Below are 13,905 nucleotides of genomic sequence, written 5' to 3' on the forward strand. Positions count from 1 at the left end.
TTGATGAGTCAAACAATAAGGAGTTATCATTACCTCAGAGGAGAAACATGTTTTTTGAAAGTGAAACTTAACTTCAACAAGAAAATGGTGAGAGGGAGTAAGGAATTCAAAGTCGCTGAGCAGGTTTAGACTTAAGTCTTGTCTTGACTTGTTGTGACTGTGATCATCTTGGTGATTTTTGAATGTTTGTACCTGCTTGGATCACAATGTGTGTTGTAGATTTTATTTTATCTGATAGCCCATATGGCAGCAATCTTTGGTCCACCCAGTACTCCACATTACCATTACCATTACCATCATCATGACACTACAGTGTGATGTCCTTTACCCTGGTGGAGATCACATTCAGTACCCAGCCAACAGCTGTTTGATTGGAGTAAAGTCAACAGGATGAATCACAACAGTTCTTCAAAGTTTAGAATGAAATTGACTTTATTTGCTGTAAACATATTGAATTATTTCAAACCTTACACAGTGTAAACAAAAAGAAGGCGTAAGAAGAAGAAGAAGCTCCACCCATGATGGAGATGAGTTTGGCAGGTTGAGGTGAAGCAGCAGCATTTAGCTAAAGATGGACTTGACTGAAAACACGTCACAGTAACAATCATGTTGCACACGTGATCCAGTGGGAATCCAGACGTTAATCTGAAAACGTATGTGAGTGAAAAAGACGAACATTTACAGACTGAACTGTAACAACAGGAACACGTGTTTCTCTGCTACACTCAACACAGAGACACTGAGGAACCAGACCACCACACCCCAAACCCAGCATACAGAGGCTCAGTGAAGGTGGTGTTGAAGGTGTACAGGTGGATCATAGAGTCGGCGGAGACTCTGTAGAAGGACAGAGAGCCAGCAGGACAGTCCACATACACTGCTACTCTGTTAGAACCAGAGGAGGAGGAGGAGGAGAAAGAAGAGGAGATGGGTTTTTGCACGTTATTGTGCCAGAAGATGTAACGGCCATCAGAGCACCGCAGACTCCAGGACTGATGGTTCATTCCAAACACACAGTCGTCCCTGTTTCCTCTCTTTCTGATTCCTCTGTAACTCACTGATATATCCACATCCCCTGTCCACTCCACCTCCCAGTAGCAGCGACCAGTCAGACCAGTTGAACACAGCAGCTGAGGCCACCGTTCGAATCTGTCTGGATGATCAGGATACGGCTGATCCTCCTCCAAATGTGTCACCTTCCTGTTGTCGTCGGAGAGTATGAGCTTTTTGTTCACTGTGTTTGTGTCGATTGTGAGTCGACAGGAATCTGATGGAGAGAACAAGACACAACTGTAGTTATTGACAGTTTGATGAAGACTCGGTGATGTGACAGTGTGAAGATGATTGAATGTGCTGCTTTGCTTCCATGAACCAAAGTCCAAACACACTTACACTTCCTCAGACCTGGTGTCAACCATTGGACTCCACAAGGCTCCACCCTGAAAAAAGAAGAGAAGGAGCTTTAGTCTTCATGTTGTGATGATACAGAGCAGGAGGAGACGAGGAGGAAACACCTCATCACCTTGTCTAATAGTAAAGTGTGCATCTGCATGAAGCTCCTCCAGCTTCTCCTACCTGAGAGTCTCCAGTCTCCAGTCTGGATCCTCCACTCTGGCCGACAGCAGCTTCACTCCTGAGACTCCTGGATGGTTGTAGCTCAGGTCCAGCTCTCTCAGATGGGAGGGGTTGGAGCTCAGAGCTGAGGCCAGAGAAGCACAGCCTTCCTCTGTGACCAGACATCCTGACAACCTTCAAAACACGCACAAGATACATATCAGATCACCTTCATACCCTGGACTTAGATCAGCAGGATTCATACATAACATGGGATCGGATACTGTGCATTGGGTGATTGAAGTTCAGGCTCAATTTCTGACATGATTGTTAATTGTTCAGGAAAATGAATCACGTGGAGGCTTGATTACTTGTCTTTCATGAAGATCTTTCTTGTGTTACGCTGAATGAGTTGGATCCTCACCTGAGAGTCTCCAGTCTACAGTGTGGACTCTCCAGTCCACCAGACAGGACCTTGACTCCTGAGTCCTGCAGGTTGTTGTTACTCAGGTCCAGGTGTCTGAGACTAGAGGACTGGGAGCTGAGGACTGAGGACAGAGCTTCACAGCTTCTCTCTGAGAGGTTACATCCGCTCAGTCTGAAGAAACAACAACAACATGATTGTGTTACACAACTTGGAGCAAACTATCCTGAATTGATTCAACTCTCTCTACACTTACAGAACTTTGTTGGAGACTTCAACCACTGGCATCAGTCTCAGAAGAGCCTCCTCTGAAGCAGAGTATTTCTTGAGGTCAAACTCGTCCAGATCTTCTCCTGACGACAGCAGAATGTAGACCAGAGCGGACAACTGAGAAGGAGACAGTTTTTGTGTTGAGAGACTTCCTGATCTCAGGGACTGTTGGATCTCCTCCACTAGAGAACGATCATTCAGTTCATTCAGACAGTGGAACAGGTTGATGCTTTTCTCTGCAGATGGAATCTCTTCAATCTTCTTCTTGATGTGCTCGACTGTTTCCTGATTGGTCAGGAAGTCACTTCCTGATTGTTTCAGCAGCCCTCGTAGGACAGTCTGATTGGTTGGCAGGGAAAGACCCAGGAGGAAGCGGAGGAACAAGTCCAGGTGTCCATTTGGACTCTGTAAGGCCTCGTCCACAGCACTCTGGTAAAAACAGTTCAGGGTACATTCAACTTTTCTTTCAGACCTCTTGGATGTTGGTTGTTGTTGTGTCATCAGGTTGAGTCCAGAGTTGATGAAGGTCAGATGAACATGAAGAGCAGCCAGAAACTCCTGAACACTCAGATGGACGAAGCAGAACACCATGTCCTGGTACAGGCCGCTCTCCTCTTTAAAGATCTGTGTGAACACTCCTGAGTACACTGAGGCTGCTCTGATATCGATGCCACACTCTGTCAGGTCTGATTCATAGAAGACCAGGTTTCCTTTCTGCAGCTGCTCAAAAGCCAGTTTTCCCAGAGACTCGATCATCTTCCTGCTCTCTGGACTCCAGTGTGGGTCTGTACCAGTTCTTCCATCGTACTTGATGTTCTTCACTTTTAGTTGAACCACCAGGAAGTGGATGTACATCTCAGTCAGGGTCTTGGGCAGCTCTCCTCCCTCTCTGGTCTTCAACAGCTCCTCCAGAACTGTAGCAGTGATCCAGCAGAAGACTGGGATGTGGCACATGATGTGGAGGCTTCGTGATCTCTTGATGTGGGAGATGATCTTTCTGGTTTGTCTCTCATCTCTGAACCTCTTCTTGAAGTACACTTCCTTCTGTGGGTCAGTGAACCCTCTGACCTCTGTCACCATGTCAACACACTCAGGAGGGATTTGATTGGCCGCTGCAGGTCGTGTGGTTATCCAGAGGCGAGCAGAGGGAAGCAGTTTCCCCCTGATGAGGTTGGTCAGCAGCACGTCCACTGAGGTGGACTCTGTCACATCAGTCAGGATCTCAGTCTTGTGGAAGTCCAGAGGAGGTCGACACTCGTCCAGACCGTCAAAGATGAAGACCACCTGGAACTGATCAAACCTGCAGATTTCTGCTTCTTTGGTTTCAGAGAAGAAGAGATGAACAAGTTCCACCAAGCTGAACTTTTTCTCTTTCAGCACATTCAGCTCTCTGAAGGTGAAGGGAAATGTGAAGTGTATGTTCTGGTTGGTTTTGTCTTCAGCCCAGTCCAGAGTGAACTTCTGTGTTGAGACTGTTTTCCCAATGCCAGCCATTCCCATTGTCATCACTGTTCTGATTGGTCGGTCTCTTCCAGGTGGGACTTTAAAGATGTCTTCTTGTCTGATGGTTGTTTCTGGTCTGTCTGGTTTCCTGGACGCCGTTTCAATCTGTGTGACCTCATGTTCATCATTGACCTCTCCAGTCCCTCCCTCTGTGATGTAGAGCTCTGTGTAGATCTGGTTCAGAGGAGTTGGGTTTCCTGCTCTAGAGATTCCCTCAAACAAACACTGGAACTTCTTCTTCAGGTCAGATTTAAGGTTCTGCTGGCACATAGCAGGAGATCCTGCAAGAACACAAAAACACATTTTGTTAATGTGGTTGTATCTTAACTTTTTCAGCTGCAAGAGAGAAGGAAGATTCAAAACAAGGTTGCACTAATAGGCGTGACGTCACAATTGAAATGTCTCATTTGTCCATCACATTGAATCTTTAGAGAAACTTACTCCTCTGCAGACGCTCAGCCAGCTCCTCCTCTTTCATGTTCCTCAGGAAGTTCACTGTGATCTTAAGTAGAGCCTCTCTGCTGCTCCTCCTTGGCTCTTCATCCTCACCGTCCAACACCTCCTCATCCTCCCTCTGACTCCCTGAGCATTCTGGGTAATCTGGACTCAGAGCTTTGTGCATCTTCTTCAGCTCATTCTGGACAAAAGTGACCATGTTCTCCTCCAGCAGCTGGAACAGAAACTCTATGAGTGACGGCATCAAACTAAACCATGGAGCCAAACATCATATCCATGTTGGACAGACTGACAATCCACTGGTGTCAAAGTGCAGCATGGAGATGATTGTGAACACAACAGATGTGACAGCAGCTGTTGGACATGTCCTCACCTTAAACATGGAGTCCAGGTGTGTTTGATGCTGCTGGGCAGACTGACCACTGGGAACCTCTGAGCTCTCCTGGTCCACTCTGTGGAATCAAAACACAAACACAAGTCAACGGTTCAGCCACTGCTTCTTCTGAATCAACAGGTGAGAACTACTTCTGTTACTTTTCATGTGAGTCACTGAGGTCAACTGTCTGAACGTCTTCCAGGACAGGACACATGGAAAAGTTATCTTCCATATTTAAATCACTTTGTCCTCTCTTTGAAGGCTGGGATCTTTAGAATAATAACCAGAGTTTTACAGCTTACCCCTGATCAGCTGATTGTTCTTGTCCTCCAAAAGTCAAGATCCAGTCCCTTGACTTGTTGCTGTTGAAAGAAAGACAGCCCAGTTCTGAAGAGTATTTTGTTTGCTGTTGCATCCTGAAAAGAAAAGAAACAAACAAACAATTAATTAATATGAATGTGATGACTTGACCTGTCTGCAAGTTTAGGTCAAAGAGCAATTATCAAAGCATCCATCAGCCACTGTGTGTTGTTGGGCCAATGTTCAACTGATGTCCACTGTCCTTTAGGGTGCAACAACATTGTGTAGATGAAGGAAGTATTTAAATCTATAGAAATCATAGTGACCAGCTGTCAATGCAGCAATGGTCTTATACATCAACTTGTAATGCAACCTGGACACATCATTAATCATTATTTTAAAGCCAAGTTGAGTCAGATTTAAATGTGTAGTGTGAGTTAATATAAGTTATGTCAAGGGACTTTAGAAATCTCTTCATCATACTGTCCTGTGTCCTTTGACTTTTCCATTTTCCAGCTCTAAGTGTTGTATTCTTACCTTCCATTAACAGACTGTCTGAAGTGAAGGGGAGGTTCGATGGAGTGGTTGCTCTTTGCGGACAAACAGCTGGATCCTGGTCCAGGTTCGGGTCCAGCAGAATTAACGGTTTCACACGGAGTGGTTTTAGAAAGAGGCGCTCCCTCCTCTGTGCCATCACACTGATCCATGCTGCTGAGGTAACACACACTCTGGAGCTTCACCTGCAGAGGAAACACACATCACATCAACTGACATGTCCATCGTGCGTCCAGCTGCTCCTCCAACATCTGGCTTTTCGTCTCTGTGAGGAAGAGGAAGCTGCTGCACTTCTACTCTCAGTCCACTAGATGGAGCCAAGGATCCAGAGAGGCTGATGTGGAGTGAGTCAGTGTCTTTACTCAGAAGTGTCTCTCAAATATTCATTTAGTTCAGTTCTGTTCAGTTTATTAGTGTAAAGTCACCATGGTAGCTACATGGTCTCAATACACTTTACTGAATCAATTACAATAAAAACAATCAAGTCAAAAAAGTAGACAGGCCAAATAAGCAAAAGAACACAAGACATAGAATAATTAGAAACTGAAACTACACCAAAACATTGGGTAGAAAGGTGTGTTTTAAATATTGCATTGGAGGTGGACTCTTTAATATGTAACAGGAGGCTATTCCATAGGTATGGAGTGTGGTAGGAGAAGGCCCTGCAACCAAATTATATTTTATCGACTGAGGGAATGACCAAAAACTATAAGTTTAACTTATAAGTTTAAAGAAGGATCTTAAAATCAGCTCTGGTCTGGACAAGCAACCTATGGAGAGACGCTCCTGTAAGACAAGTATTTGCTGTATTTGCTGGTTTTGGTCCAAATTCTAGTGGCAGTATTCTGCACAAGATGAAGACTACGGGAGGCCAGAGAAAAGAACATTACAGTCGTCTAGTCTGGAAGACGCTAGAGCACGGAGGACAATTTTCAGCATTGTGATGAGAAAAAACAGGGTGGACTTTTAGCAATGTTAAAGAGATAGAAAAAATGCAGATTTGGTGGTTTCCCAGATGTGAGGCTGAAAAGAAGTTTTTTATGCTGGTACTCTGTGTGATCGTGCATTCATCAAAACTCTTTGAGACGAAGTGCTTATAATTAGAAACCTTGATCACAAACTTAGTCAGACAGAGTTCCATGAGTTTTTTGTTTTTTGTTTCAACTTGTCAAAGTTATTCCCTAAAGCAAAGAGAACCTGTTGAACGACAGACTCTGAAGGCAGTTATCAGATCTGTTAGATACCAAATACTAAAGCCCTGTCTTAGGATTTGTGAGCTGCAATATTTCAACATCAGAGAAGCAATGTGGAGTGATTAATCATATCAACACCACTGTATATTATGTGTTTAAACTCTCAGTCCAGTTACACTAAATTTATAACAACAGAAAAATCCAATAAGAGACGTGTGCTACTGTCATGCGTTAATGAGTCAGACGATAAAAGCTTCACATTACCTCAGAAGAGAAATTCAACTGCGTCACATGTTCTTTGAAAGTGAAACTTAGAGTTAAATATAGAGGAGGAGGTGGTGGTCAGCAGAAACTGCAGAAACAGCTGACTCAGCGCCAGAGTGTGGTCAGTTGTACAGTAGTTTGACTTTGTTTTGGTGTCTGTCATGAAGCTGAACAACGTCTGAGATGAGATTTGACTGAGTTAGAGCTTTAAATGACTAAAGTCTGACAGTTTCTAAGCGTCCCTGAAAGCATCAAGATGTAGTCTCTGTCAGGTGTTGTAACAGCTGCTGATTACACTGTTTGACTGGAGTAAAGTCACAGCATGGAGGTTTCTCTGTGAGCACTACGGCTGTTCAAGGTGTAGAATGAAACATGCTCTAACTGCTGTAACGATAGAACAACTGTAAAAAAACAAAACAAACAACAAACTTACAACTGAGGCCTCCAGTCCAGACAGAAAGTGGAAGAAGAAGTGTTGACTGGTCACTGTCCTCTGCAGCTTTCAGCTAAAGAAGAGGAGACAGGATCTGATTCTTTTCTCTGTTGTTTCAGGGAGTCCTGTTGGACACGTGATGTGGTCCAGTGGGAGGTTTTTCCTCGCCTGCGTGAGAAAAACCCACATTACCCAACATCCTGACCACTTCCTGAATGATAGAAGAGAGAAGTGAGTCTTTCTTTTTATATCTTTTATAGAAAAGTCTTGGCCTATTTTGAATTGATGGACATTGCATTGATTGACTGATTGTTTTTATTTTGTATGAATGACAGACATACAGTACATACGAAAAGGATAGGTAAGAAGCCAAAGGCTTATGAGGAACCTACCCCCTTGCAACTGTTACATTTACAATCAATCATGGTGTAGAGACATATCACTAAGGTACTTACATATAATACAGAGACAAGTTTGAAGACATGATTCAGTAAGCAAACATTGTTAAATAAGAAAATCAGACGATGAATATGGGTTGCTCTTGCAAAATCCATACATAATTCATACCTCACACTTTATGAGAAATGAGGAATAGCTTTCTTATAACTTATTAAAGCAATTTCATAAACAAGGAAGAACAATGATTAACTTAATTTCACCGATGTCTATAATAACTGTGAATACAGTAAATTTACATGAACACATTTGATTCAATCATCATGTACAAAACACACAAAGTCTTAAAGCTACGAGCCAACATCAAAACCTTCATACTCAGAAATACATAAACCTTCAAAGACCCTTTCCCTGCCCCTATGCATCCAAGATTTGTCCATACCCTTCAAGTTTAGATTTTATAAACATTTTTTTTGAAATGATAAATATTCTTACTTATTTTAATCTCATCTGGTAATCCATTCCATAGTTTTACTCCCTGAACTGAAGTACACATACTCTTCAGCGTTGTCCGTACCTTAGGTTTTCACGTCTTCCTTTCCTTTCTTCATAAAGGATGGACTCTCTGGAACCGCTGTCGGTATTACATTGGAGAGGACAGCAACGGTTAGTCGACCACTATGTTGTTTTTTTATATTTACTGTGTTTACTTATTTTTTTTTAGGTCTTCTTTATTTTTTCTTTATAATGTCTCTGTTCACCCCATAGACTGTAAAAAGAAGGTTCACCCTCGAGGTGCAATGTTTTTGCCTTGTATGTGTGTTTGTTTGTATATTTACCTAGTATATTTGTTCTTTTTAAAATATTATTACCCTCTCTTTTATTGTTTGCTTATTTTTGTGTGTGCAGGACAGATGAGCTGATCCAGAAAACCATATGGGACAAGTTCAGAGCGTGCACCGTGCTCACCATCGCTCACCACCTCAACACCATCATCGACATCGACATCGACAGCGACTGCATCCTCATGAGTCCTCTCAGCGATGTCATCCACAAAGTCAATAGATCTGATCACTGCTGCTGCACAGGGACCGAACGAGAACACACGACAGTGTGAAAGCTCCCTGTGACTACGACTAAATGTCAAACATAATTTTGTTTTTGTACATTCCCCCTCTACTCCCTCTTTACCTCTGATTCTTACTTACTTTCTGTCTTTATTTATTACTTCATTACTTTCTTTCTTCATTTTCTTTCTTTATTATTCACTTACTTACTACTAATTGGACTGCTTCACTGCAGAGGAAAACTCCTGTTGACATGTCCACACCCCCAAACCTTCCACAATCAAGTTATAAAGCTTCAGTTAGACTTTGTCTTTCTTCACAGCAGACTGTATTCAGCCTGTTTTCCCCTCCAATGAAACCCGTGTCTGTCATGTTTTGCCATGTTTTTTTGTTAAGTTGATGATAGTATTTGTTGAGTTAGAAGACACAGATGGACTGAAGCACATTTCATTGGTTTATAAATAAAAGTTTTACATTTTGACTCTGTGTCTTGTTTTTTGGGGGACATGTTTGACTCCATTAGATAGGACAGTGCAGATATGACACTGTTATGTGTGCTGATGAGAAACGACCTTTAATAAATTAATAATAGTGCAGCTGTCATCCATCCATCTGCTCATCTTATTCACACTTTGTTCATGTACATACGTGTGTCTTGTACTTTTCCTTAACTAGCTCTGGGCTAAATCCGGCACACTTACATGACGCCACGGCGTTAAATTGTTGCATTGTAATGTGCATTGTCCTCTGCAAATAAACAATAAATGAAATGATATGAGAAGACTTTGACTCATGAGATGAATAAGTGACCACTTACAATGATTACACTGCAGTAGGAGTTGGTTTGGTTGGAGTTGGTTGTGAACCTCCAACCTCTGAGTCCAAAGACAGGAGCTTATCCTCTAGACCACCATTCAACCTGAGAGGCTCACCTGGGAATTTCTACTGTTGGTCACCTTTAGTGTGTTTGCTTTCTGCTGAACACAGAGTTCAAACTAGACATGGTGAAGCAGCATTTAGCTGTTATGCTGCACACAACTGGAACAAACTACCAGTAGAACTGAGATCAGCCCCAACTGTAAGCACTTTTAAATCCAGGTTAAAAACATTTCTCTTTTCACGTGCTTATAGCTGAGAACTTAAAACTTTATCTATTTTCTTTTATTTTACTTTTATTTGCTGTGTTTGTTTTTATTCTGTTTTATGAAGAACTTTAAACTTTATCTATTTTCTTTTATTTGCTCTTGCTTTTAACTCTGTTTTTAGTGTTTGTTTGTTTGTTTTTATTCTGTTTTATGCTTCTCTTCTTTCTTTTTTTTTAAAGAACATTGAGTTGCCTTGGTATGAAATGCGCTATATAAATAAAGATGCCTTGCCTTGCCCTGCCTATGCTCCTCACCACCAGGCGGCGCTGGTGAAGCTGCAGCTCCAACCACTTCCGGTTAAGGAAGCATGGCTCATCCATGGAGTAAGCAGACAACCGACCACCGGAGTCTACGAGAACTTCGCTAAAAGTCACTGTAAGTGCGATAAAACCTTCACAAATGAAAAGAAAAGTTGGTCGAGGAGCTACAGAGACGTCAACACGTAGAAAGAGACGTTATAAGCCGCTCCGTGTCCATAGCAACAGCAGTGTTAGCTTTCAGCTGTGTGTCTGTTTAGCTCCGTTTATGACCAATGTAAATGTGTGAACTAGAGTGTTGTAAAGAGCTGGATGTAGTGGTGGTGAAACCGAAGCTTTCTGAAGCACTGAACCACTTTGACACAGTTGTTGCCCCGAAAGTGATGATGCACCGCTGAAGCTGCAGCCTTTTACAGTCTATGGCTGCAGCCCGCAGACACTTCCGCTTCATTTGGCTCCAATCACTAGCTGGATGTGTTAGTGCAGGGTTTCTCAAACTTTTTTCAGTCAGGGCACCTTTCAAAAGTGCATAAAATCTCACGGCACCCCTGTGTAAAATATAATTCAAAATGACACTGCATAGCCTAAATGTAAATGTCCTGTTTATTTAGACGGGACAGTATTACAGTATTTATGCATAGGTGCCTATGTAGCCTACATATGCACACACACACACACACACACACACACACACACACACACACACACACACACACACACACACACACACACACACACACACACACACACACAATAATCCTCAATGTGAGAGGAAGAGAGAAAGGTCTACATGCGCACCGCAGGCAGCGTTCACATGAATATCCACCGGCGTCTCCGCTCCGTTCTGACTCCGTTGCGAACAATCAGAGAATTTCCACCGGTGGAAGAGGAGAGAGGAGGCTGTGACTCACCATCAATGTGAGACGTGAGCCTGGTACGACGCATTTTTTTCATAGCGTCCGGTGGACACGGACCCTACTGCTCTGAGTGCCCGTGACCAACGGCCGTGTCCACGGAGCGGTCTCTCTCTCTCTCTCTGAATGCTGCCGAACCGAGCCGCCAGCGCCGCTTGATAGACTGTAGGCTATATCAGGGGTGGAGTGGGGCAGGGTTAGAATAAGAAAAATAAGAAATATGGGTAGCTATATTTTGCTATTTCCTTCAGAAGTGGGCACCAGTTAGATCATGGATTTGTATTAAAGTAGGCTACAGAAATGCTAAATGGGGTGAAAGAGCTGCAATTAGTGCCACTCAAGCATTAACGCTGCTGACCATAACATTACATCCAGTCAGGTAGCCTATATTTCCCTCTCCCTACTCTGCTCTGCGAATGGATCTTACTGACAGCGCTGCACACGCCACGGTTTCAGGTCTTGTCCTACTCACCAATGCTTCGGTGCCCATAGGTTCCGACTCTCAAGTGGTTAAAATCCAGAAGTAACGGTACCGCGCACCGACCAGGTACCGACGTACCGGCCCACTTAGCACGGACTGTGTTGTCTTGTTAAATTAATATAACTTATAAATAACGTGACACACGGGCAGGACTGATAAGCTTTGCTGTTTAGCTTCCGTGAGTCGTTCTGTTTTTAGCCGTAGCCGCTAGTTAAATGACTTTCTCAGTGACTTTTCTCTAGCGCGTTTCCCATTTCCCATGAGGCTTTGCGCCATTCTACAATTTAAGAACGAACAAACATTGCTGGTTATTTTATATGTTTGGTCATTAAAGTTCAGTTACATCTGAACAAAAAGAATTAGATAAAGACAGGGGGCTAAACAAAAATCATTTAGTAGTCTGGATTGATGAGAGTCTGCGTCACTATCGCAACCATGAGTGAGATGTAAAAAGACAAGAAGTGGTATAAATAATGGCTGGACTGTTAATATCAATTAATTCAAGGAAACCTTGAAGATTATCATGATAATCATGACTAACATTACCCTCATTGAGGCTGGTCATAAAGGCCGCATAACCGCGCAGGGCAACCTGCTCGATGGTATGCTGGAGCATGTTGGCTGGGCGGCCGACCGGGAGTTCTCCTGGTCGTCCTGATAGCCGTTCCGCAGCTGGTATATATATATTTCAACTCTGAGCGCTCTGAGTGCCGCAACAAAAAAAGGAAACTCCGACAGCTTTTTTCTGAGCTCCATAGGATCTGAATGGAAAGTAGACGGTGGACACGGCCCCTTTGCATATATAAAGAGAATGTATTCTATGAAATGTCAGAAGAGGTATTTTTTTCACGGCACCCTTGACGCAGTCAGACGGCACCCCAGTGTGCCGCGGCACCCACTTTGAGAAAAGCTGTGTTAGTGAAACATGTTGTGTCTTATAAAGTTGCCTCATGTTTTGATGTCAGAAAGGTTACATATATATTTATACATGTACTGTAATACACTGCTCAAAGAAATAAAGGGAACACTTAAACAACACATCTAAGATCTCAATGAAATATTGCAGTTTAAAATCGTTATTCAATATATAGTAGAGTGTGTTGAGAACAAAATAACATAAAAATGATCAATGTAAATCAAAATGATCATCCCAGGTTGATTTCACACAGGTGTGATATACTTGGAGTTACAATGTATTGTTTAAGTGTCCCTTTATTTTTTGAGCAGTGTATTAATGTCTATCTGGCTGTGATCCTGTGATCCAGTCTCAGGAGTATCTTATTTAGGCTACACTTTGCTTATACGTGTCTTGTACTTTTCCACTGTCATACATAGACCTCACTTCTCTCTGTGTTTTCTTTACTTCATTTCCTGTGGAGTAGCCTATATGGTGACAGCACGTGTGGCTTTATTTAGTTACAAACTGTGTTGTCTGATGTGGTTTTTATTGAGTGTGAAGGAGGAGAGGTGAGGACCAGACCAGACTTTGTGCTCTAACAGTGGAGATGTATGTTAGTGAGTTCATGCAGACAGGCTGGATTGGTTGCTTTGTGCTTTTTGTTTTGGAGTGGCCACTGGCCACAGAATGGGTGACCACTCTAGTTATCTACCAGAACTAGATTGTGTGTTATTGTTGTTGTTTTACATTGTAGTAAAAAGTAAAAACTACAGCCACTTTATGTAAAACCCTTTATTTTTTAACACAATATTTGCTGCAATTTTTTTCCCCCCAGCCTACAATCTTTAATATTAGTTTTTTTATCTGCATAGTGTCAGTGTGCAAATTATAATAAGAAAGTGTTTGTCAACTTTAAATGTTTTCCATGTAAACTGGTTTTCTGTCATTTAAAACTAACCTGGTGTAATTCTATGCTTTGACCAGCAGATGGCACCAAACCAGCATCTGGAGCCAGGAGTGAGCCACCTCAATGTTTCTGGAGAAAACACAATGTAAGTGTGATTTGTAGCTGAAGTGTTGCAGCTCAAACATTTCTAAATGTCAGGATGAGTGTGACTAAATGTTTTTTGTGTATGTGTTGTCCCAGGTGGAGAGTCAGAGGTGTTTGTGAACATCACACTGAAGATGAAGCAGGAGGAGCTAACTGACTGTCTGCACAGCAGTAAGAGCATTTCTTTATTTGTCATTAATGCTAGTTTGTTTTTCTGGGGTTCACCTCATTAGTGTATATATAGGTTTGTATATGACCTGATTGTAACTGTACATACTAAAGCTATGGTCAACAATACATGTGTTTTAAATTTAAAGTTTTGTATCTTTTATATACACTGCTCAAAAAATAAAGGGAACACTTAAACA

The 13,905-nt window shown here is 42.4% G+C and overlaps 1 protein-coding gene across 2 annotated transcripts; it reads right to left on the reverse strand.

The window, feature by feature from the left end:
* Nucleotides 1–714: 714 nt before the first annotated feature.
* On the reverse strand, nt 715–4,417 carry LOC310996125 (protein NLRC3-like). 2 transcript variants are annotated; one of them, XM_083985461.1, is made up of 6 exons: nt 4,193–4,417; nt 2,235–4,032; nt 1,979–2,152; nt 1,576–1,749; nt 1,393–1,439; nt 715–1,267 (listed from the first exon to the last, which is right to left on the reverse strand). In XM_083985461.1, the coding sequence occupies exons 1-6, from the start codon at nt 4,404–4,406 to the stop codon at nt 726–728; spliced, it is 2,949 nt and encodes a 982-aa protein (XP_083841587.1). In that variant the 5' UTR covers nt 4,407–4,417; the 3' UTR covers nt 715–725. The 2 variants fall into 2 exon arrangements, with proteins under 2 accessions (XP_083841587.1, XP_083841588.1); XM_083985462.1 differs by lacking the exon at nt 1,576–1,749.
* Between the last annotated feature and the right edge of the window lie 9,488 nt (nt 4,418–13,905).

Source organism: Trachurus trachurus (assembly GCF_905171665.1).
Source record: "Trachurus trachurus genome assembly, chromosome: 2".
NCBI lineage: Eukaryota > Metazoa > Chordata > Actinopteri > Carangiformes > Carangidae > Trachurus > Trachurus trachurus.

Bases quoted from the DNA above. Each gene is read 5' to 3' on its own strand.
- LOC310996125 (XM_083985461.1), bottom strand. From the start codon at position 4,406: ATGGTCACTTTTGTCCAGAATGAGCTGAAGAAGATGCACAAAGCTCTG. The intron at 1,750-1,978 runs GTGAGGATCCAA...CGTGTTTTGAAG, and splicing joins TGTAGACTGGAGACTCTCAG to GTTGTCAGGATGTCTGGTCA. The intron at 1,440-1,575 runs GTAGGAGAAGCT...TTCTTTTTTCAG, and splicing joins TGGAGACTGGAGACTCTCAG to GGTGGAGCCTTGTGGAGTCC.